Source organism: Pseudophryne corroboree, chromosome 11 (genome assembly GCF_028390025.1).
Source record: "Pseudophryne corroboree isolate aPseCor3 chromosome 11, aPseCor3.hap2, whole genome shotgun sequence".
NCBI classification, from domain to species: Eukaryota; Metazoa; Chordata; class Amphibia; order Anura; family Myobatrachidae; genus Pseudophryne; species Pseudophryne corroboree.
The window spans coordinates 125,752,133-125,772,267 of record NC_086454.1 but is presented as its reverse complement, the minus strand read 5'-3'; the positions used below and the strand labels follow the sequence as shown (position 1 = coordinate 125,772,267).

Here is a 20,135-nt window from a genome sequence, read left to right as displayed (position 1 = left end):
AACGATACTAGTGGCTCCGGATTGGCCAAGAAGAACTTGGTACCCGGAACTTCAAGAGATGCTCACGGAGGATCCGTGGCCTCTACCTCTAAGACGGGACCTGCTTCAGCAGGGACCGTGTCTATTCCAAGACTTACCGCGGCTGCGTTTGAGGGCATGGCGGTTGAACGCCGAATTCTAAGGGAAAAAGGCATTCCGGAAGAGGTCATTCCTACACTGGTAAAAGCCAGGAAGGAGGTGACTGCACAACATTATCACCGCATTTGGAGAAAATATGTTGCGTGGTGTGAGGCCAGGAAGGCCCCCACGGAGGAATTTCAACTGGGTCGATTCCTACATTTCCTGCAAACAGGATTGTCTATGGGCCTCAAATTGGGGTCCATTAAGGTTCAAATTTCGGCCCTGTCGATTTTCTTCCAGAAAGAATTGGCTTCAGTTCCTGAAGTCCAGACTTTTGTAAAAGGAGTACTACATATACAGCCCCCGGTTGTGCCCCCAGTGGCACCGTGGGATCTTAATGTAGTCTTGGATTTTCTCAAATCCCATTGGTTTGAGCCGCTCAAATCGGTGTAGTTGAAGTATCTTACATGGAAAGTAACCATGCTACTGGCCCTGGCTTCAGCCAGGAGAGTATCAGAATTGGCGGCTTTATCATATAAGAGCCCATATCTGATTTTCCATACGGACAGGGCAGAACTGCGGACGCGTCCTCATTTTCTGCCTAAGGTGGTGTCAGCGTTTCACCTGAACCAGCCTATTGTGGTGCCTGCGGCTACTAACGAGTTGGAGGATTCCAAGTTGTTGGACGTGGTCCGGGCATTGAAAATATATATTTCAAGAACGGCGGGAGTCAGAAAGTCTGACTCACTGTTTATATTGTATGCACCCAACAAGATGGGTGCTCCTGCTTCTAAGCAGACGATTGCTCGTTGGATTTGTAGCACAATTCAACTTGCACATTCTGTGGCAGGCTTGCCACAACCTAAATCTGTCAAGGCCCATTCCACAAGGAAAGTGGGCTCATCCTGGGCGGCTGCCCGGGGAGTCTCGGCATTACAACTCTGCCGAGCTGCTACTTGGTCAGGGGCAAACACGTTTGCGAAATTCTACAAATTTGATACCCTGGCTGAGGAGGACCTTGAGTTCTCTCATTCGGTGCTGCAGAGTCATCCGCACTCTCCCGCCCGTTTGGGAGCTTTGGTATAATCCCCATGGTCCTGACGGAGTCCCCAGCATCCACTTAGGACGTTAGAGAAAATAAGAATTTACTTACCGATAATTCTATTTCTCGTAGTCCGTAGTGGATGCTGGGCGCCCATCCCAAGTGCGGATTGTCTGCAATACTTGTACATAGTTATTGTTACAAAAAAAAAAAAAATCGGGATGTTATTTGTTGTGAGCCGTCTGTTCAGAGGCTCCTACGTTTGTCATACTGTTAACTGGGTTCAGATCACAAGTTATACGGTGTGATTGGTGTGGCTGGTATGAGTCTTACCCGGGGTTCAATATCCTTCCTTATTGTGTACGCTCGTCCGGGCACAGTATCCTAACTGAGGCTTGGAGGAGGGTCATAGGGGGAGGAGCCAGTACACACCACCTAATCCTAAAGCTTTATTTTTGTGCCCTGTCTCCTGCGGAGCCGCTATTCCCCATGGTCCTGACGGAGTCCCCAGCATCCACTACGGACTACGAGAAATAGAATTATCGGTAAGTAAATTCTTATTTTCGACAAGACGGCAGTTTCGACCTTCATTGAATATACCCCTTTGAGTATTTTTGAATCGAAGAATGTGCAGGATTCCCCCTTATCTGCAACGTTTTCTTGTTTTATAGTAACGAGGACCAGGTCGGTAATCCCATGTCTCCACTCACTGCAAAGCGCAGGGTTTTATCTCGTTCCGCATTGAGATCCCATCAGCCTGTCGCTAGGCCTCTCTCTGTCTCTCTGTCACGGTAAGAGGGGATAAGAACCAAGTAGGAGCATAGTATATGTGATCGCCTATAGGGAAAATACATATGATCATGGGTTTGATTCAGATTGTCACAATGTATTTAGTCATGTTCTCTGCTAATTTATTCTGTGTCCTTTTATAAATACCACGCAGAGGCGGAGCGGCTCCTTCAGCCATGGACTCTGTGGCAGAGCCTGTGCCGGATCTCCTGGGAAGCATACTGTCTGGACAGAGCATGCTAATGATGAAGAGCACGGACATCGTTATTAGTAGGGATGGATCTTTAACAGCAAAAAAATCCGGTAAGAAGCCAGTTCAGCTTGCATGCTTGGCGTGAACCTAGTTTAACTTTGATGTTTAACTGCCCTCCAGTTTTGTCATGCCTCCAGTGGTTCCACTGTGGTCTTCTTCCAGTGGTGAGTCTGGTCTTCTGAACATTAATCCACCATACCTGATGCAAATGGATATAGCCATTGTCAATACTCTTCCTCTGTGTATTTTCCATTTGCCTGCAACTAGATGGGAGCGCTGACTTCAGCTATGTGATTAATCTAGGATCATTCGCATGCAGGAGATTAGTACGAATGATTGGGTTACGTAGCCACTCTATACTGGGAGATAGTCTTGAAGTTTTTCTTACATCATTAACCTGCAGCTTACTGACCACTTCCACATGCTGCCAGTGTAAATATGAAGCCTCTAGTTGTAGTAGAATAGGCGCCCCTTCACACCTTTTTGTTTCTGTGTAGTATGTGTAGCTGTTGGAGAGCACTGGTGGTTTTTCCGGATTGCTTCATATTAGATCTTCTGCCACAGGCTAAAACCTTGATTTTTTGGAGACTTGGTTTAACACTGGACATCTAAGGATTAGATAGTTCTTATATTTTGGCCATTGCGATAGCAGGAAAGTTAGAAGCGATGTGATGTTTTTTATTCACGTATAGCTCTAACAAGAGCTTTAACCCATTTAACCACTTGTCTGGCGTAGTCTCATCAGATGCGACCATGCATGCTAGTGCCTTATGTGACCTGGTCGCACAGGATGTGAACAGGCAGATAAACTGTGTTAGCAGCGGCAGGGAAGAGAAACTTCCCTCCGCTGCTGCTCACAGAGGCACCGGAAGGTCCCTCTGCCTTCCAGCACCCAGCCCCTAGTGTTGCCGTGCTGCCTATCACTGCTGATCGGTCAGCATAGCAGGATCCCCCACCCTCAGCGGCTGCAAACAATAGCAGCCGCTGGTAAGTGGAAATCATGGCCCCCCCCAAGCCACCCCCAAACCTCCCCCAGTGTACCTGGCAGAAGTCCTGGCTCTAAAGTCGCGATGTTACCGATGTTCCGATGGTCGTGACGTTACCGATCGATGTTTGACAAATATTTTTTTTTCTCTGACGTCCTAGTGGATGCTGGGTACTCCGTAAGGACCATGGGGTATAGACGGGCTCCGCAGGAGACTGGGCACTCTTAAAAGAAAGATTAGGTACTATATCTGGTGTGCACTGGCTCCTCCCTCTATGCCCCTCCTCCAGACCTCAGTTAGTATCTGTTCCCGGCCAGAGCTGGATGCACCCTAGGGGCTCTCCTGAGCTTCCTAGAAAAGAAAGTATTTGTTAGGTTTTTTATTTTCAGTGAGATCTGCTGGCAACAGACTCACTGCTACGTGGGACTGAGGGGAGAGAAGCGAACCTACCTGCTTGCAGCTAGCTTGGGCTTCTTAGGCTGCTGGACACCATTAGCTCCAGAGGGATCGAACACAGGCCCAGTCCTCGGTCGTCCGGTCCCGGAGCCGCGCCGCCGTCCCCCTTGCAGAGCCAGAAGAACCGAAGAGAAGTTGAAAATCGGCGGCTGAAGACTCCGGTCTTCATTAAGGTAGCGCACAGCACTGCAGCTGTGCGCCATTGCTCCCTGTGCACACCACACACTCCGGTCACTGATGGGTGCAGGGCGCTGGGGGGGGGGGGGCCTGGGCAGCAATTAGAGTACCTTACATGGCTAAATAGCACATAATACAGCTAATAAACTATATATGTGCATAATCCCCCACCATAAAGCATCTAAAAAAGCGGGAGAAGTCCGCCGAGAAAGGGGCGGGGCTATCTTCCTCAGCACACCGGCGCCATTTCTCTTCACAGCTCCGCTGGAAGGCAGCTCCCCAGGCTCTCCCCTGCAGTTTCCAGGCTTCAAGGGTAAAAAAAAGAGAGGGGGGGCACTAAATTTAGGCGCAAACTGTGTATAATAAGCTGCTATAGGGAAAAATCACTGTATAGTGTACATCCCTGCATTATATAGCGCTGTGGTGTGTGCTGGCATACTCTCTCTCTGTCTCCCCAAAGGACTTGGGGTCCTGTCCTCAGTCAGAGCATTCCCTGTGTGTGTGCGGTGTGTCGGTACGGCTGTGTCGACATGTTTGATGAGGAAGCTTATGTGGAGGCGGAGCAGGTGCCGATAAGTGTGAAGTCACCCCCTGCGGGGCCGACACCAGAGTGGGTGGATATGTGGAAGGTATTAACCGACAGTGTCAACTCCTTACATAAAAGGTTAGATGACGTAACAGCAGTGGGACAGCCGGCATCTCAGCCCGTGCCTGCCCAGGCGTCTCAAAGGCCATCAGGGGCTCAAAAACGCCCGCTACCTCAAATGGCAGACACAGATGTCGACACGGAGTCTGACTCCAGTGTAGACGACGATAAGACAAATGTACAATCCACAAGGGCCATCCGTTGCATGATTACGGCAATGAAAAATGTGTTGCACATTTCTGACATTAACCCGGCTACCACTAAAAAGGGTATTATGTTTGGGGAGAAAAAGCAACCAGTGGTTTTTCCCCCATCGGATGAGTTGAATGAAGTGTGTGAAGAAGCGTGGGGTTCCCCCGATAAGAAACTAGTGATTTCTAAGAGGTTACTGATGGCGTACCCTTTCCCGCCAGAGGACAGGTTACGTTGGGAGACTTCCCCTAGGGTGGATAAGGCGCTCACACGCTTGTCAAAAAAGGTGGCACTGCCGTCTCAGGATACGGCCGCCTTAAAGGAGCCTGCTGATAGAAAGCAGGAAGCTATCCTGAAGTCTGTATATACACACTCAGGTACTATACTGAGACCTGCAATTGCTTCAGCATGGATGTATAGTGCTGCAGCAGCTTGGTCCGATACCCTGTCAGATAATATTGATACCCTCGACAGGGATACTATTTTGCTAACCATAGAGCATATTAAAGACGTCGTCTTATATATGAGGGATGCACAGAGGGATATTTGCCGGCTGGCATCTAGAATTAATGCAATGTCCATTTCTGCCAGGAGAGTATTATGGACTCGGCAGTGGACAGGTGATGCTGATTCTAAAAGGCACATGGAGGTTTTGCCTTATAAGGGTGAGGAATTGTTTGGGGATGGTCTCTCGAACCTCGTATCCACAGCAACAGCTGGGAAGTCGACATTTTTACCTCAGGTTTCCTCACAGCCTAAGAAAGCACCGTATTATCAGGTACAGTCCTTTCGGCCCCAAAAAGGCAAGCGGGTCAGAGGCGCTTCCTTTCTGCCCAGAGGCAAGGGAAGAGGGAAAAAGCTGCACCAGACAGCCAGTTCCCAGGAACAAAAATCCTCCCCCGCTTCCTCTAAGTCCACCGCATGACGCTGGGGCTCCACAGGCGGAGCCAGGTGCGGTGGGGGCGCGTCTCCAGAACTTCAGCGACCAGTGGGTTCGCTCACAGGTGGATCTCTGGGTTCTGCAAGTGGTATCTCAGGGATACAAGCTGGAGTTCGAGGCCACTCCCCCTCGCCGTTACCTCAAATCAGCCTTGCCAGCTGCTCCCAAAGAAAGGGAGGTAGTACTGGCAGCTATTCACAAGCTGTACCTCCAGCAGGTGATAATCAAGGTACCCCCCCTTCAACAGGGACGGGGTTACTATTCCACAATGTTTGTGGTACCGAAACCGGACGGTTCGGTGAGACCCATCCTAAATTTAAAATCCTTGAACACTTATATAAGGAAGTTCAAGTTCAAGATGGAATCGCTCAGGGCGGTTATTGCAAGCCTGGAAGAGGGGGATTTTATGGTGTCATTGGACATCAAGGATGCGTACCTGCATGTCCCCATTTACCCACCTCACCAGGAGTACCTCAGGTTTGTGGTACAGGACTGTCATTACCAATTCCAGACGTTGCCGTTTGGTCTGTCCACGGCATTGAGGGTATTTACCAAGGTAATGGCCGAAATGATGATACTCCTCCGAAAGAAGGGTGTTATAATTATCCCGTACTTGGACGATCTCCTGATAAAGGCGAGGTCCAAAGAGCAGTTGCTAGTCAGCATAGCACTATCTCAAGAAGTGCTGCATCAGCACGGCTGGATTCTGAATATCCCAAAGTCACAGCTGATTCCTGCGACGCGTCTACTGTTCCTGGGCATGATTCTGGACACAGAACCAGAAGAAGGTGTTTCTCCCGGAGGAGAAGGCCCAGGAATTATCATCTCTGGTCAGGAACCTCCTAAAACCAAAACAGGTGTCGGTGCATCACTGCACGCGAATCCTGGGAAAGATGGTAGCTTCTTACGAAGCGATTCCCTTCGGCAGGTTCCATGCAAGGATCTTCCAGTGGGATCTATTGGACAAGTGGTCCGGATCGCATCTTCAGATGCATCGGTTGATCACCCTGTCCCAGAGGGCCAGGGTGTCTCTGCTGTGGTGGCTGCAGAGTGCTCATCTTGTCGAAGGCCGCAGATTCGGCATACAGGACTGGGTCCTGGTGACCACGGATGCAAGCCTCCGAGGTTGGGGGGCAGTCACTCGGGGAAGAAACTTCCAAGGACAATGGTCGAGTCAGGAAACTTCCCTACACATAAATATTCTGGAACTAAGGGCCATTTACAATGCCCTGAGTCAAGCAGAATCCCTGCTTCAAAACCAACCGGTGCTGATTCAGTCAGACAACATCACGGCGGTCGCCTATGTAAACCGACAGGGCGGCACAAGAAGCAGGATGGCAATGGCAGAAGCCACAAGGATTCTTCGATGGGCGGAGAATCACGTGCTAGCACTGTCAGCAGTGTTCATTCCGGGAGTGGACAACTGGGAAGCAGACTTCCTCAGCAGACACGACCTCCACCCGGGAGAGTGGGGACTTCATCCAGAAGTCTTCAAGCTGTTCGTAAACCGTTGGGAACGACAACAGGTGGACATGATGGCGTCCCGCCTCAACAAAAAGCTAAAAAGATATTGCGCCAGGTCAAGGGACCCTCAGGCGATAGCTGTGGACGCTCTAGTGACACCGTGGGTGTACCAGTCGGTTTATGTGTTCCCTCCTCTTCCTCTCATACCCAAGGTACTGAGGATAATAAGAAAGAGAGGAGTAAGAACTATACTCATCGTTCCGGACTGGCCAAGAAGAACTTGGTACCCGGAACTTCAAGAAATGATCTCAGAGGACCCATGGCCTCTGCCGCTCCGACAGGACCTGCTACAGCAGGGGCACTGTCTGTTCCAAGACTTACCGCGGCTGCGTTTGACGGCATGGCGGTTGAACGCCGGATCCTAATGGAAAAGGGCATTCCGGATGAAGTCATTCCTACGCTGATAAAAGCTAGGAAGGATGTGACCGCACAACATTATCACCGCATATGGCGAAAATATGTTGCTTGGTGTGAGGCCAGGAAGGCCCCAACAGAGGAGTTTCAGCTGGGTCGTTTTCTGCACTTCCTACAGTCAGGAGTGACTATGGGCCTAAAATTGGGATCCATAAAAGTCCAGATTTCGGCCCTGTCTATTTTCTTCACTGCCTGAAGTTCAGACGTTTAAGGGAGTGCTGCATATTCAGCCCCTTTTATGCCTCCAGTGGCACCTTGGGATCTCAACGTTGTGCTGGATTTCCTAAAATCACATTGGTTTGAGCCACTAAAGACCGTGGAGTTAAAATATCTCACGTGGAAGGTGGTCATGCTGTTGGCCTTGGCTTCGGCCAGGCGGGTGTCAGAATTGGCGGCTTTGTCGTGTAAAAGCCCATATCTGATTTTCCATATGGACAGGGCAGAATTGAGGACTCGTCCCCAATTTCTTCCTAAGGTGGTATCAGCGTTTCATTTGAACCAACCTATTGTGGTGCCTGCGGCTACTCGGGACTTGGAGGATTCCAAGTTGCTGGACGTAGTCCGGGCCCTGAAAATCTATGTTTCCAGGACGGCTGGAGTCAGAAAAACTGACTCGCTATTTATCCTGCATGCACCCAACAAGCTGGGTGCTCCTGCTTCAAAGCAGACTATTGCTCGCTGGATCTGTAGCACGATTCAACTTGCACATTCTGCGGCTGGACTGCCGCATCCTAAATCGGTAAAAGCCCATACCACGAGAAAGGTGGACTCTTCTTGGGCGGCTGCCCGAGGGGTCTCGGCTTTACAACTTTGCAGAGCTGCTACTTTGTCGGGTTCAAACACGTTTGCAAAATTCTACAAGTTTGATACCCTGGCTGAGGAGGACCTTGAGTTTGCTCATGCGGTGCTGCAGAGTCATCCGCACTCTCCCGCCCGTTTGGGAGCTTTGGTATAATCCCCATGGTCCTTACGGAGTACCCAGCATCCACTAGGACGTCAGAGAAAATAAGAATTTACTCACCGGTAATTCTATTTCTCGTAGTCCGTAGTGGATGCTGGGAGCCCGTCCCAAGTGCGGACTCTCTGCAATACATGTATATAGTTATTGCGTAACTAAAGGGTTATTGTTATGAGCCATCTGTTAATGAGGCTCATTATTGTTTTCATACTGTTAACTGGGTATAGTTATCACAAGTTGTACGGTGTGATTGGTGTGGCTGGTATGAGTCTTACCCTGGATTCCAAATCCTTTCCTAGTAATGTCAGCTCTTCCGGGCATAGTTTCCCTAACTGAGGTCTGGAGGAGCGGCATAGAGGGAGGAGACAGTGCACACCAGATATAGGGGCAGATGTATTAACCTGGAGAAGGCATAAGGAAGTGATAAACCAGTGATATGTGCAAGGTGATAAAGGCACCAGCCAATCAGATCCTAACTGTTAATTTACATATTGGAGCTGATTGGCTGGTGCCTTTATCACCTTGCACATATCACTGGTTTATCACTTCCTTATGCCTTCTCCAGGTTAATACGTCTGCCCCACAGTACCTAATATTTCTTTTAAGAGTGCCCAGTCTCCTGCGGAGCCCGTCTATACCCCATGGTCCTTACGGAGTACCCAGCATCCACTACGGACTACGAGAAATAGAATTACCGGTGAGTAAATTCTTATTTTTCCACTAAAATCATTTTGAATAGGGTTAAATTCATGTTCTTCACCTAATTCACTCATAAAAAAGACAGACAGTTTGTGAGTGTTTGGGGAAAAAATTGTCAGTTAATTGGTTAAGGTAGATTGTAAACATGTCTATTTCAAATGAAATATTACACAAACATTGCAGGGAGTAGTACAGCCTTTCTAACCAGTCATGGTGGATTGTGGAACCTCTCAGCCTGGACCATGTTTAATTTATACTACACAAAGTTGTTTAGGTGGATCTGCCAGCACAGACTCCTTTCTAGCCTTTGTACAGTAGGTTTGGTTCTAAGTCTGTCAGACCTTGGAATACACTCCAGGGAATTCAGCTACTAGAAATCTTGCAGCTTTCGTGTTCAACTTTGCCTCCTAGTAATCTCAGGAAGCCCCTTGTCACCTGAATTATTCTTAATCCAGGTCTTGGTGTCATGGGCGGATTGGGATGGAAAACCAGCCCTGGAAATTTATGGAAGCAGCCCTAATGGGGGTGGGGTCTGTTGATGGGGTCAGGATCCCTCCTCATAAGGCCTGATTGTAAGTAGTTGCGGCCTTCCTTGCATATTTTGCTGCAGACCAGTGGCGGATTGGGAGCTAAGAGTGGCCCTGTAAAAGTTTGGAGAAGTGGCCTCACATGTGCAGCACAAGAGGTATAACATACTGTGTAGCCATGGCAGCATCACTGGATAGCAGAGTTGCTGTACTGCAGAGATGGAATAACAGAATGAATGGGGACAATGCAGTGTACTGAGAGAGATGGTCTGTATGTCATGTGGGGGGTGGGGTCACATGACAACACACAAAACAGCCCCTACAGCCACATCGGCCTACCAGGAATCTACCTGGTGAGCTCTATTGCTAATCCGCCACTGCTTGCAGACATAAGAGACTCCATTAATGCTGTCCTCCATTCCCTGCTAGAGATACCAGGATGCAGCAGGCTAAACATCACTGCTGCTCCAGCAGTTTTCATGTGACCCTGCTGAGATATAAAGACCCATCTTTCCACTCCCTGAACTTGTTTGAGCTACCGAGCAAGTCGCAGGAACATTCTGCTTTTAGTGGCTATTAAACGCATTTACCAGTTGTTTGGGACATTTTTATACATATTTAAAGTTTTGCAATACATGAAAAAGGTACAAAGACGCGTGCAACAGCAAAAAAAGACATATACAAAATAGAATACATAGAAATATGGATGAACAATTTTAGTATAGCACTAAACTGTAATGGGTGTAGGGAGATAGGAAATTGCTTAGTACTGAGACATGAATTCGAAGAGGTCAAAGGTAACACTTCAAATCACAAAATGAAACTGGAAGCTAAACCTGAAAACAGGTTAGGGAAAAGGAAGAAAGCGGAGGAGAAGTAAAAGGGGTGGGGTGATGGCAAGAAGTACAAGTTTGGTATTTTTATTTATTAAATCATGGATTTATGTTGGAATGGCTTCCACCGGTAAACACACAGGAATTGTATTATTTGCAATGTAAAAGAAAACACCCTCTAGTATCCTATATAATAAGACTAACTAACGCTGCTCCTCACCTCTGTGGTGTGCCGGTGGCCTCTAGATTGGGCCCGACAGAGCAGTTCAAGTGTTGCTCCAGTAAAGGGCGCGTGCGCACACCTACATACCAACCTACACACACACACACACACACACACACACACACACACACACACACACACACACACACACACACTTCAGCATGACGGAGCTCCGGCTCCCAGCAGCTCCGTCTTTTTGATGGGCTGTTAACTAGTGTTCACATAATTAGCTGAAAGTAAAGCAATATATTGCTACGCACTCTACTTAATGTAATGCTTTGTAGGAGAACCTGTGAGTCTGTTTGGTTAAGTTATATCTGTAATGATGATTCGTGTTTAATCAAGATGGTTTCTGGAATTTATCAGTTTTTCAAATCCTTTCACAGATTGTCAATGAGAGTATGGTCTCTGCTTTGGTGGTCTGTGTAAAGATTGGCATGTTTTATTGCAGCTTCTCTAATGTTGCATATTGCTGCATGTTTTGAGTCTTGGTCCTACTGGAATGTCATTTTTTCCTAAATCGCTTAGCAGACTGCAGTAGGTTTTGCTACAAGATTTATCAATATTTCTCTATCGTCCTAGTGGATGCTGGGGTTCCTGAAAGGACCATGGGGAATAGCGGCTCCGCAGGAGACAGGGCCCAAAAAGTAAAGCTTTATGATCAGGTGGTGTGTACTGGCTCCTCCCCCTATGACCCTCCTCCAAGCCTCAGTTAGGTTTTTGTGCCCGTCCGAGAAGGGTGCAATCTAGGTGGCTCTCCTAAAGAGCTGCTTAGAAAAGTTTAGCTTAGGTTTTTTATTTTACAGTGAGTCCTGCTGGCAACAGGATCACTGCAACGAGGGACTTAGGGGAGAAGAAGTGAACTCACCTGCGTGCAGGATGGATTGGCTTCTTTGGCTACTGGACATTAGCTCCAGAGGGACGATCACAGGTACAGCCTGGATGGTCACCGGAGCCTCGCCGCCGGCCCCCTTGCAGATGCTGAAAAGAGAAGAAGGTCCAGAATCGGCGGCAGAAGACTCCTCAGTCTTCTTAAGGTAGCGCACAGCACTGCAGCTGTGCGCCATTGCTCTCAGCACACTTCACACGGCAGTCACTGAGGGTGCAGGGCGCTGGGGGGCGCCGCCCTGGGAAGCAATGTAAACCTATTTTTTGGCATAAAATACCTCACATATAGCCTCCGGGGGCTATATGGAGATATTTAACCCCTGCCAGAATCCGTTAAAGAGCGGGAGACGAGCCCGCCGAAAAAGGGGCGGGGCCTATCTCCTCAGCACACAGCGCCATTTTCCTCACACAGCTCCGCTGGTCAGGAAGGCTCCCAGGCTCTCCCCTGCACTGCACTACAGAAACAGGGTAAAACAAGAGAGGGGGGGCAAAATTGTGGCAAAATTATATATATTAAAGCAGCTATATAGGGAGCACTTATTATAAGGCTATCCCTGTCATATATAGCGCTTTTGGTGTGTGCTGGCAAACTCTCCCTCTGTCTCCCCAAAGGGCTAGTGGGGTCCTGTCTTCTTTAAGAGCATTCCCTGTGTGTCTGCTGTGTGTCGGTACGTGTGTGTCGACATGTATGAGGACGATATTGGGAGGCGGAGCAATTGCCAAATATGGGGATGTCACCCCCTAGGGAGTCGACACCAGAATGGATGGCTTTATTTATGGAATTACGGGATAGTGTCAACACGCTAAAGCAGTCGTTTGACGACATGAGACGGCCGGACAATCAATCAGCACCTGTCCAGGCGCCTCAAACACCGTCAGGGGCTGTAAAACGCCCGTTTACCTCAGTCGGTCGACACGGACCCAGACACAGGCACTGATTCCAGTGGCGACGGTGACGAATCAACCGTATTTTCCAGTAGGGCCACACGTTATATGATTTTGGCAATAAAGGAGGCGTTACATATTGCTGATACTACAGGTACCACAAAACAGGGTATTATGTGGGGTGTGAAAAAACTACCTATAGTTTTTCCTGAATCAGATGAATTAAATGAGGTGTGTGATGAAGCGTGGGTTGCCCCCGATAAAAAACTGCTAATTTCAAAGAAGTTATTGGCTTTATACCCTTTCCCGCCAGAGGTTAGGGCGCGCTGGGAAACACCTCCTAGGGTGGACAAGGCGCTCACACGCTTATCAAAACAAGTGGCGTTACCCTCTCCTGAGACGGCCGCACTTAAAGATCCAGCAGATAGGAGGATGGAAAATATCCAAAAAAGTATATACACACATACAGGTGTTATACTACGACCAGCTATAGCGACAGCCTGGATGTGCAGTGCTGGGGTAGCTTGGTCTGAGTCCCTGATTGAAAATATTGATACCCTGGATAGGGACAATGTTTTACTGTCTTCAGAGCAAATAAAGGATGCGTTTCTTTATATGCGTGATGCACAGAGGGATATTTGCACACTGGCATCACGGGTAAGTGCTATGTCCATTTCGGCCAGAAGAAGTTTATGGACGCGACAGTGGTCAGGTGATGCGGACTCAAAACGGCATATGGAAGTTTTGCCGTATAAAGGGGAGGAGTTATTTGGTGTGGGTCTATCGGATTTGGTGGCCACGGCTACAGCCGGGAAATCCACCTTTTTACCTCAAGTCACTCCCCAACAGAAAAAGACACCGACTTTTCAGCCGCAGCCCTTTCGTTCCTTTAAAAACAAGAGAGCAAAGGGATATTCATATCTGCCACGAGGCAGAGGAAAGGGGAAGAGACTGCAACAGGCAGCTCCTTCCCAGGAACAGAAGCCCTCCCCCGCTTCTACAAAAGACTCAGCATGACGCTGGGGCTTCTCAAGCGGACTCGGGGGCGGTGGGGGGTCGTCTCAAGAATTTCAGCGCGCAGTGGGCTCACTCGCAGGTGGATCCCTGGATCCTGCAGATAATATCTCAGGGTTACAGGTTGGAACTAGAGACGTCTCCACCTCGCCGTTTCCTGAAGTCTGCTTTACCAACGTCCCCCTCCGACAGGGTGACGGTCTTGGAAGCCATTCACAAGCTGTACTCTCAGCAGGTGATAGTCAAGGTACCCCTTTTACAACAAGGAAAGGGGTATTATTCCACTCTATTTGTGGTACCGAAGCCGGATGGCTCGGTAAGACCTATTCTAAATCTGAAATCCTTGAACCTGTACATAAAAAAGTTCAAGTTCAAGATGGAGTCACTCAGAGCGGTGATAGCGAACCTGGAAGAAGGGGACTTTATGGTATCCTTGGACATCAAGGATGCGTATCTCCACGTTCCAATTTACCCCTCACACCAGGGGTACCTCAGGTTCGTCGTACAGAACTGTCACTATCAGTTTCAGACGCTGCCGTTTGGATTGTCCACGGCACCTCGGGTCTTTACCAAGGTAATGGCCGAGATGATGATTCTTCTTCGAAGAAAAGGCGTATTAATTATCCCATACTTGGACGATCTCCTAATAAGGGCAAGGTCCAGAGAACAGCTAGAGATGGGACTAGCACTGTCTCAAGAAGTGCTAAAGCAGCACGGGTGGATTCTGAATATTCCAAAATCCCAGTTAATTCCGACAACACGTCTGCTGTTCTTAGGGATGATTCTGGACACGGTTCAGAAAAAGGTTTTTCTCCCGGAGGAAAAAGCCAAGGAGTTATCCGAACTTGTCAGGAACCTCCTAAAACCAGGAAAGGTGTCTGTACATCAATGCACAAGAGTCCTGGGAAAAATGGGGGCTTCTTACGAAGCAATTCCATTCGGCAGATTCCACGCAAGAGTTTTCCAGAGGGATCTGCTGGACAAATGGTCAGGGTCGCATCTTCAGATGCACCAGCGGATAACCCTGTCTCCAAGGACAAGGGTATCTCTTCTGTGGTGGTTGCAGAGTGCTCATCTATTGGAGGGCCGCAGATTCGGCATACAGGATTGGATCCTGGTGACCACGGACGCCAGCCTGAGAGGCTGGGGAGCAGTCACACAAGGAAGAAACTTCCAGGGCGTGTGGTCGAGCCTGGAAACGTCTCTTCACATAAACATTCTGGAACTAAGAGCAATCTACAATGCTCTAAGCCAGGCAGAACCTCTGCTTCAAGGAAAACCGGTGTTGATCCAGTCGGACAACATCACGGCAGTCGCCCATGTAAACAGACAGGGCGGCACAAGAAGCAGGAGTGCAATGGCAGAAGCTGCAAGGATTCTTCGCTGGGCGGAGAATCATGTGATAGCACTGTCAGCAGTGTTCATCCCGGGAGTGGACAACTGGGAAGCAGACTTCCTCAGCAGACACGACCTTCACCCGGGAGAGTGGGGACTTCATCCAGAAGTTTTCCACATGCTTGTAACCCGTTGGGAAAGACCAATGGTGGACATGATGGCGTCTCGCCTCAACAAAAAACTGGACAGGTATTGCGCCAGGTCAAGAGATCCGCAGGCAATAGCTGTGGACGCGCTGGTAACGCCTTGGGTGTACCAGTCGGTGTATGTGTTTCCTCCTCTGCCTCTCATACCAAAAGTATTGAGAATTATACGGCAAAGAGGCGTAAGAACGATACTAGTGGCTCCGGATTGGCCAAGAAGGACTTGGTACCCGGAACTTCAAGAGATGATCACGGAGGATCCGTGGCCTCTACCTCTGAGAAGGGACCTGCTTCAGCAGGGTCCCTGTCTGTTTCAAGACTTACCGCGGCTGCGTTTGACGGCATGGCGGTTGAACGCCGGATCCTAAAGGGAAAAGGCATTCCGGAAGAAGTCATTCCTACCTTGATTAAAGCAAGGAAGGAAGTAACCGCGCAACATTATCACCGCATTTGGCGAAAATATGTTGCGTGGTGCGAGGATCGGAGTGCTCCAACGGAGGAATTTCAACTGGGTCGATTCCTACATTTCCTGCAATCAGGATTGTCTATGGGTCTCAAATTGGGATCTATTAAGGTTCAAATTTCGGCCCTGTCGATTTTCTTCCAGAAAGAATTGGCTTCAGTTCCTGAAGTCCAGACCTTTGTTAAGGGAGTACTGCATATACAGCCCCCTGTGGTGCCTCCAGTGGCACCGTGGGATCTCAATGTTGTTTTGGACTTTCTCAAATCTCATTGGTTTGAACCACTAAAAAATGTGGATTTGAAATATCTCACATGGAAAGTGACCATGCTACTAGCCCTGGCTTCGGCCAGGAGAGTGTCAGAACTGGCAGCTTTATCTTACAAAAGCCCATATCTGATTTTCCATTCGGACAGGGCAGAACTGCGGACTCGTCCGCATTTTCTCCCTAAGGTGGTGTCAGCATTTCATCTGAACCAGCCTATTGTAGTGCCTGCGGCTACAAGCGACTTGGAGGACTCCAAGTTGTTGGACGTTGTCAGAGCTTTAAAAATATACATTTCAAGGACAGCTGGAGTCAGGAAATCTGACTCACTGTTTATACTATATGCTCCCAACAAGTTGGGCGCTCCTGCGTCTAAGCAGACTATTGCGCGCTGGATTTGTAGTACGATTCAGCTTGCACATTCTGTGGCAGGCCTGCCACAGCCAAAATCGGTAAATACCCACTCCACAAGGAAGGTGGGTTCTTCTTGGGCGGCTGCCCGAGGGGTCTCGGCATTACAACTCTGCCGAGCGGCTACGTGGTCGGGGGAGAACACGTTTGTAAAATTCTACAAATGTGATACCCTGGCTAAGGAGGACCTGGAGTTCTCTCATTCGGTGCTGCAGAGTCATCCGCACTCTCCCGCCCGTTTGGGAGCTTTGGTATAATCCCCATGGTCCTTTCAGGAACCCCAGCATCCACTAGGACGATAGAGAAAATAAGAATTTACTTACCGATAATTCTATTTCTCGGAGTCCGTAGTGGATGCTGGGCGCCCATCCCAAGTGCGGATTATCTGCAATAATTGTACATAGTTATTGTTGCCTAAATCGGGTTATTGTTGTAGGGAGCCATCTTTCAGAGGCTCCTCTGTTATCATACTGTTAACTTGGTTTAGATCACAGGTTGTACGGTGTGATTGGTGTGGCTGGTATGAGTCTTACCCGGGATTCATAAATCCTTCCTTATTGTGTACGCTCGTCCGGGCACAGTATCCTAACTGAGGCTTGGAGGAGGGCCATAGGGGGAGGAGCCAGTACACACCACCTGATCATAAGGCTTTACTTTTTGTGCCCTGTCTCCTGCGGAGCCGCTATTCCCCATGGTCCTTTCAGGAACCCCAGCATCCACTACGGACTCCGAGAAATAGAATTATCGGTAAGTAAATTCTTATTATTTTTTTCATCCATTTTTGCCTTCTATTTTGACAAGTATTCCCACTGAAGTGCGTTTTCCTACCATATTGTTTTACTATAGTGTGCTTGTGATGATGCTAGGTGTTAGCGGGCAATTTACTAAGCAGCGGGTTTGAGATCCTAGTTTGCCAGTGGGATTTTATCGTGCAGATTTCCGAAGATCAAAACTGCCAAGAGACCACACATAAGAATAGAGCACTTAATGACCAGTGTTTTTTACCATTACAAATGTAGACGCCCCAGATTTCATACATTTTGGGGTTTAGCAATCACTGCAAACTTGCTAATAAACCCTCCGACAAAGGGGGTCATCCGACCCGATCGCTCGCTGCAGTTTATCGCAGTGCAGCAATCGGGTCGAAACTGCGCATGCCGGACGGCCGAAGGCCGTCGTTTCCTAGTGATCGCCTCTGGCTGCTTGACAGGCAGAGGCGGTTGCGGGGCGGGAGGGGGCGGCGTTTGGCCACCATTTTGGGGGCGTGGTCCGGCCAACGGGGGGGGGCAGACATGTGGGCAGACTAACCCTGTGCTGGCTGTTCCCCCGCATGTCTGAGTGCCTGATCATGGCGGTGCTAAATTTAGCACAGCTACGATCAACTCTGAATGACCCCCAAAAAGTAGATTATTGCGAGAGGCTAGAATTCAAAAAGCCATGCAGTTACAGCGAACTGGTCAGTGAAAAGGAGAAGAAGCTCTATACACTTATCATGAGGCCAGTCATAATGTATTAAATATACATTATAAAAGATAAAACATTGATAATTCTCTAATGGGGGAAATAATATATTAGTGAGAAAATTCTTGTTTGATTTTATTAAGAATAATATTTATTTATTAATTGTAATAGTGGGGCAATATTAATCTGTGTTTAAAAATATTTTTTTATTATTATAGGGCAACAATATGACTGTAAATGGTGCGCACATAACAAAATATTCTATATAATAATTTATTAAAACAAATAATATAATATAATAAAATTAAATGTTTCCCACTAATATAGAATAAGACATGAATTCTTGTCACCAAGAATAATTCAGGTGACAAGGGGCTTCCTGAGATTACTAGGAGGCAAAGTTGAACACGAAAGCTGCAAGATTTCTAGTAGCTGAATTCCCTGGAGTGTATTCCAAGGTCTGACAGACTTGGAACCAAACCTACTGTACAAAGGCTAGAAAGGAGTCTGTGCTGGCAGATCCAGCAGTATCTGTTATCAAAAACCACCACAGAACTGTTGTAAAACCATAGACATTGACAGTGGTTTACAAAACTTCATTAAAATTGCTGAATAGTAAAATCAGTGGTTTGGTGCTTTCACTTGCTAGCAATGTGCAGGAATTTAAAAAGCCTAGCAAAACTGCTGCTTCGCAAAATTTACCCCATAGGGGGGTATTCATTTCAAGTCTGATTAACGGCAGTTTTAGGTCGAATACATATTCGACCTATGAAATAATTCTCCTGTTTATCTGACAAGTCAGAAAATCCGCCGATCCACATGTTTTGTCGGGTTCGTGGCCAAATCCGACAGGTTTAAGCCCCGTTTCCGACAGTCTCAGTCCAACTTTAAAAAAAGTCGGATTGGCATTGTCGGGAACGGCAAAATCTGACAGGAATTGAATACTGCATTGTGGATCCTTTCCGTCGGAAAAGCATCCGACAAGTATTGAATACACCCCATAGTGTTACAATTCCCCTAGACCACAGGTTCTCAAATTCGGTCCTCAGGACCCCACACAGTGCATGTTTTGCAGGTCTCCTTACAGTATCACGAGTGAAATAATTAGCTCCACCTGTGGACCTTTTAAAATGTGTCAGTGAGTAATTAATACACCTGTGCACTTGCTGGGTTCCCTGCAAAACATGCACTGTGTGGGGTCCTGAGGACCGAGTTTGAGAACCACTGAACTAGACAAAGGTGATTTTCCAGGGTTAACAAGGTAGCTGGAATCTGTTTCAAAATGTAGTTTTATTTACCTATTTGGCAGAACAGAGTATTACACTTACAAAATGTGGTTCCACGTGGCAAGTTCTCCTTTTCTTTGTAAAGATAAATCCATGGCATAAATAGAATCTCAGAAGTTATGATTTTAGACAGTAGATGGCAGTAGAGCTACTTCTAACAACATATATAGGTTATCTGCTTAATACAGTAAAATCAATGTTGCCTACTGATAACAATCCTGATCTATGTTTTATGACTTTAATGTAGAAAAATAATTACATTTTCTAGGAATTATTTTGTGCACCTAATAAAATCATACCTCCCAAGTGTCCCGATTTTTGCGGGACAGTCCCGTTTTTCTTGGTCTGTCCCGCGGTGTGGGAAGGGGGGGGCAGTTGGGAGGCTCTTTGTCACTCGCTGCTCTGCTCAGCATGCGCACAGCGTCTATTCCAGTGAGGCAGAGGGACTGGGGCCTGGCCAGCAGCTCACAGAGCTCTGCACCCACTGTGACAGAAATTGGAGGCATGGCTTGCGATCGCGTCATCCACGTGAGGCCACGCCCCTTTACAGTAGGCCACTCTCCTTTTTCAGACTGTGCACGGCTGTAGGGAGCACACTCCTCTAGGATGGTGTGCGCGGCTGTAGGGAGCACACCTCTAGGATGGTGTGCGCGGCTGTAGGGAGCACTCCTCTAGGATGGTGTGCGCGGCTGTAGGGAGCACACCTCTAGGATGGTGTGCGCGGCTGTAGGGAGCACACCTCTAGGATGGTGTGCGCGGCTGTAGGGAGCACACCTCTAGGATGGTGTGCGCGGCTGTAGGGAGCACACCTCTAGGATGGTGTGCGCGGCTGTAGGGAGCACACCTCTAGGATGGTGTGCGCGGCTGTAGGGAGCACACCTCTAGGATGGTGTGCGCGGCTGTAGGGAGCACACCTCTAGGACGGTGTGCGCGGCTGTAGGGAGCACACCTCTAGGACGGTGTGCGCGGCTGTAGGGAGCACACCTCTAGGATGGTGTGCGCGGCTGTAGGGAGCACACTCCTCTAGGACGGTGTGCCCGTCTTGTATCCTAGTTTGTGAGGTTGAAAAACTATCAATAGTCAATAGAGTTCAACCTGAATTATCTTGTATTCCCTATTCTATTTAGGGTAAAAGCTATATCCTTGTA

General features: G+C 48.2%; 1 protein-coding gene across 2 annotated transcripts in view; it reads left to right on the top strand.

Moving 5' to 3' along the window:
* PHRF1 (PHD and ring finger domains 1) overlaps positions 1–20,135 on the top strand; it is a 302,294-nt gene that overhangs the window by 111,400 nt on the left and 170,759 nt on the right. For both annotated transcript variants that reach the window (XM_063944791.1, XM_063944792.1), the window contains 2 exons: positions 1,834–1,953; positions 2,106–2,254. In XM_063944791.1, coding sequence (XP_063800861.1) covers positions 1,834–1,953; positions 2,106–2,254 — 269 coding nt within the window. The remainder of the gene's footprint in view (positions 1–1,833; positions 1,954–2,105; positions 2,255–20,135) is intronic.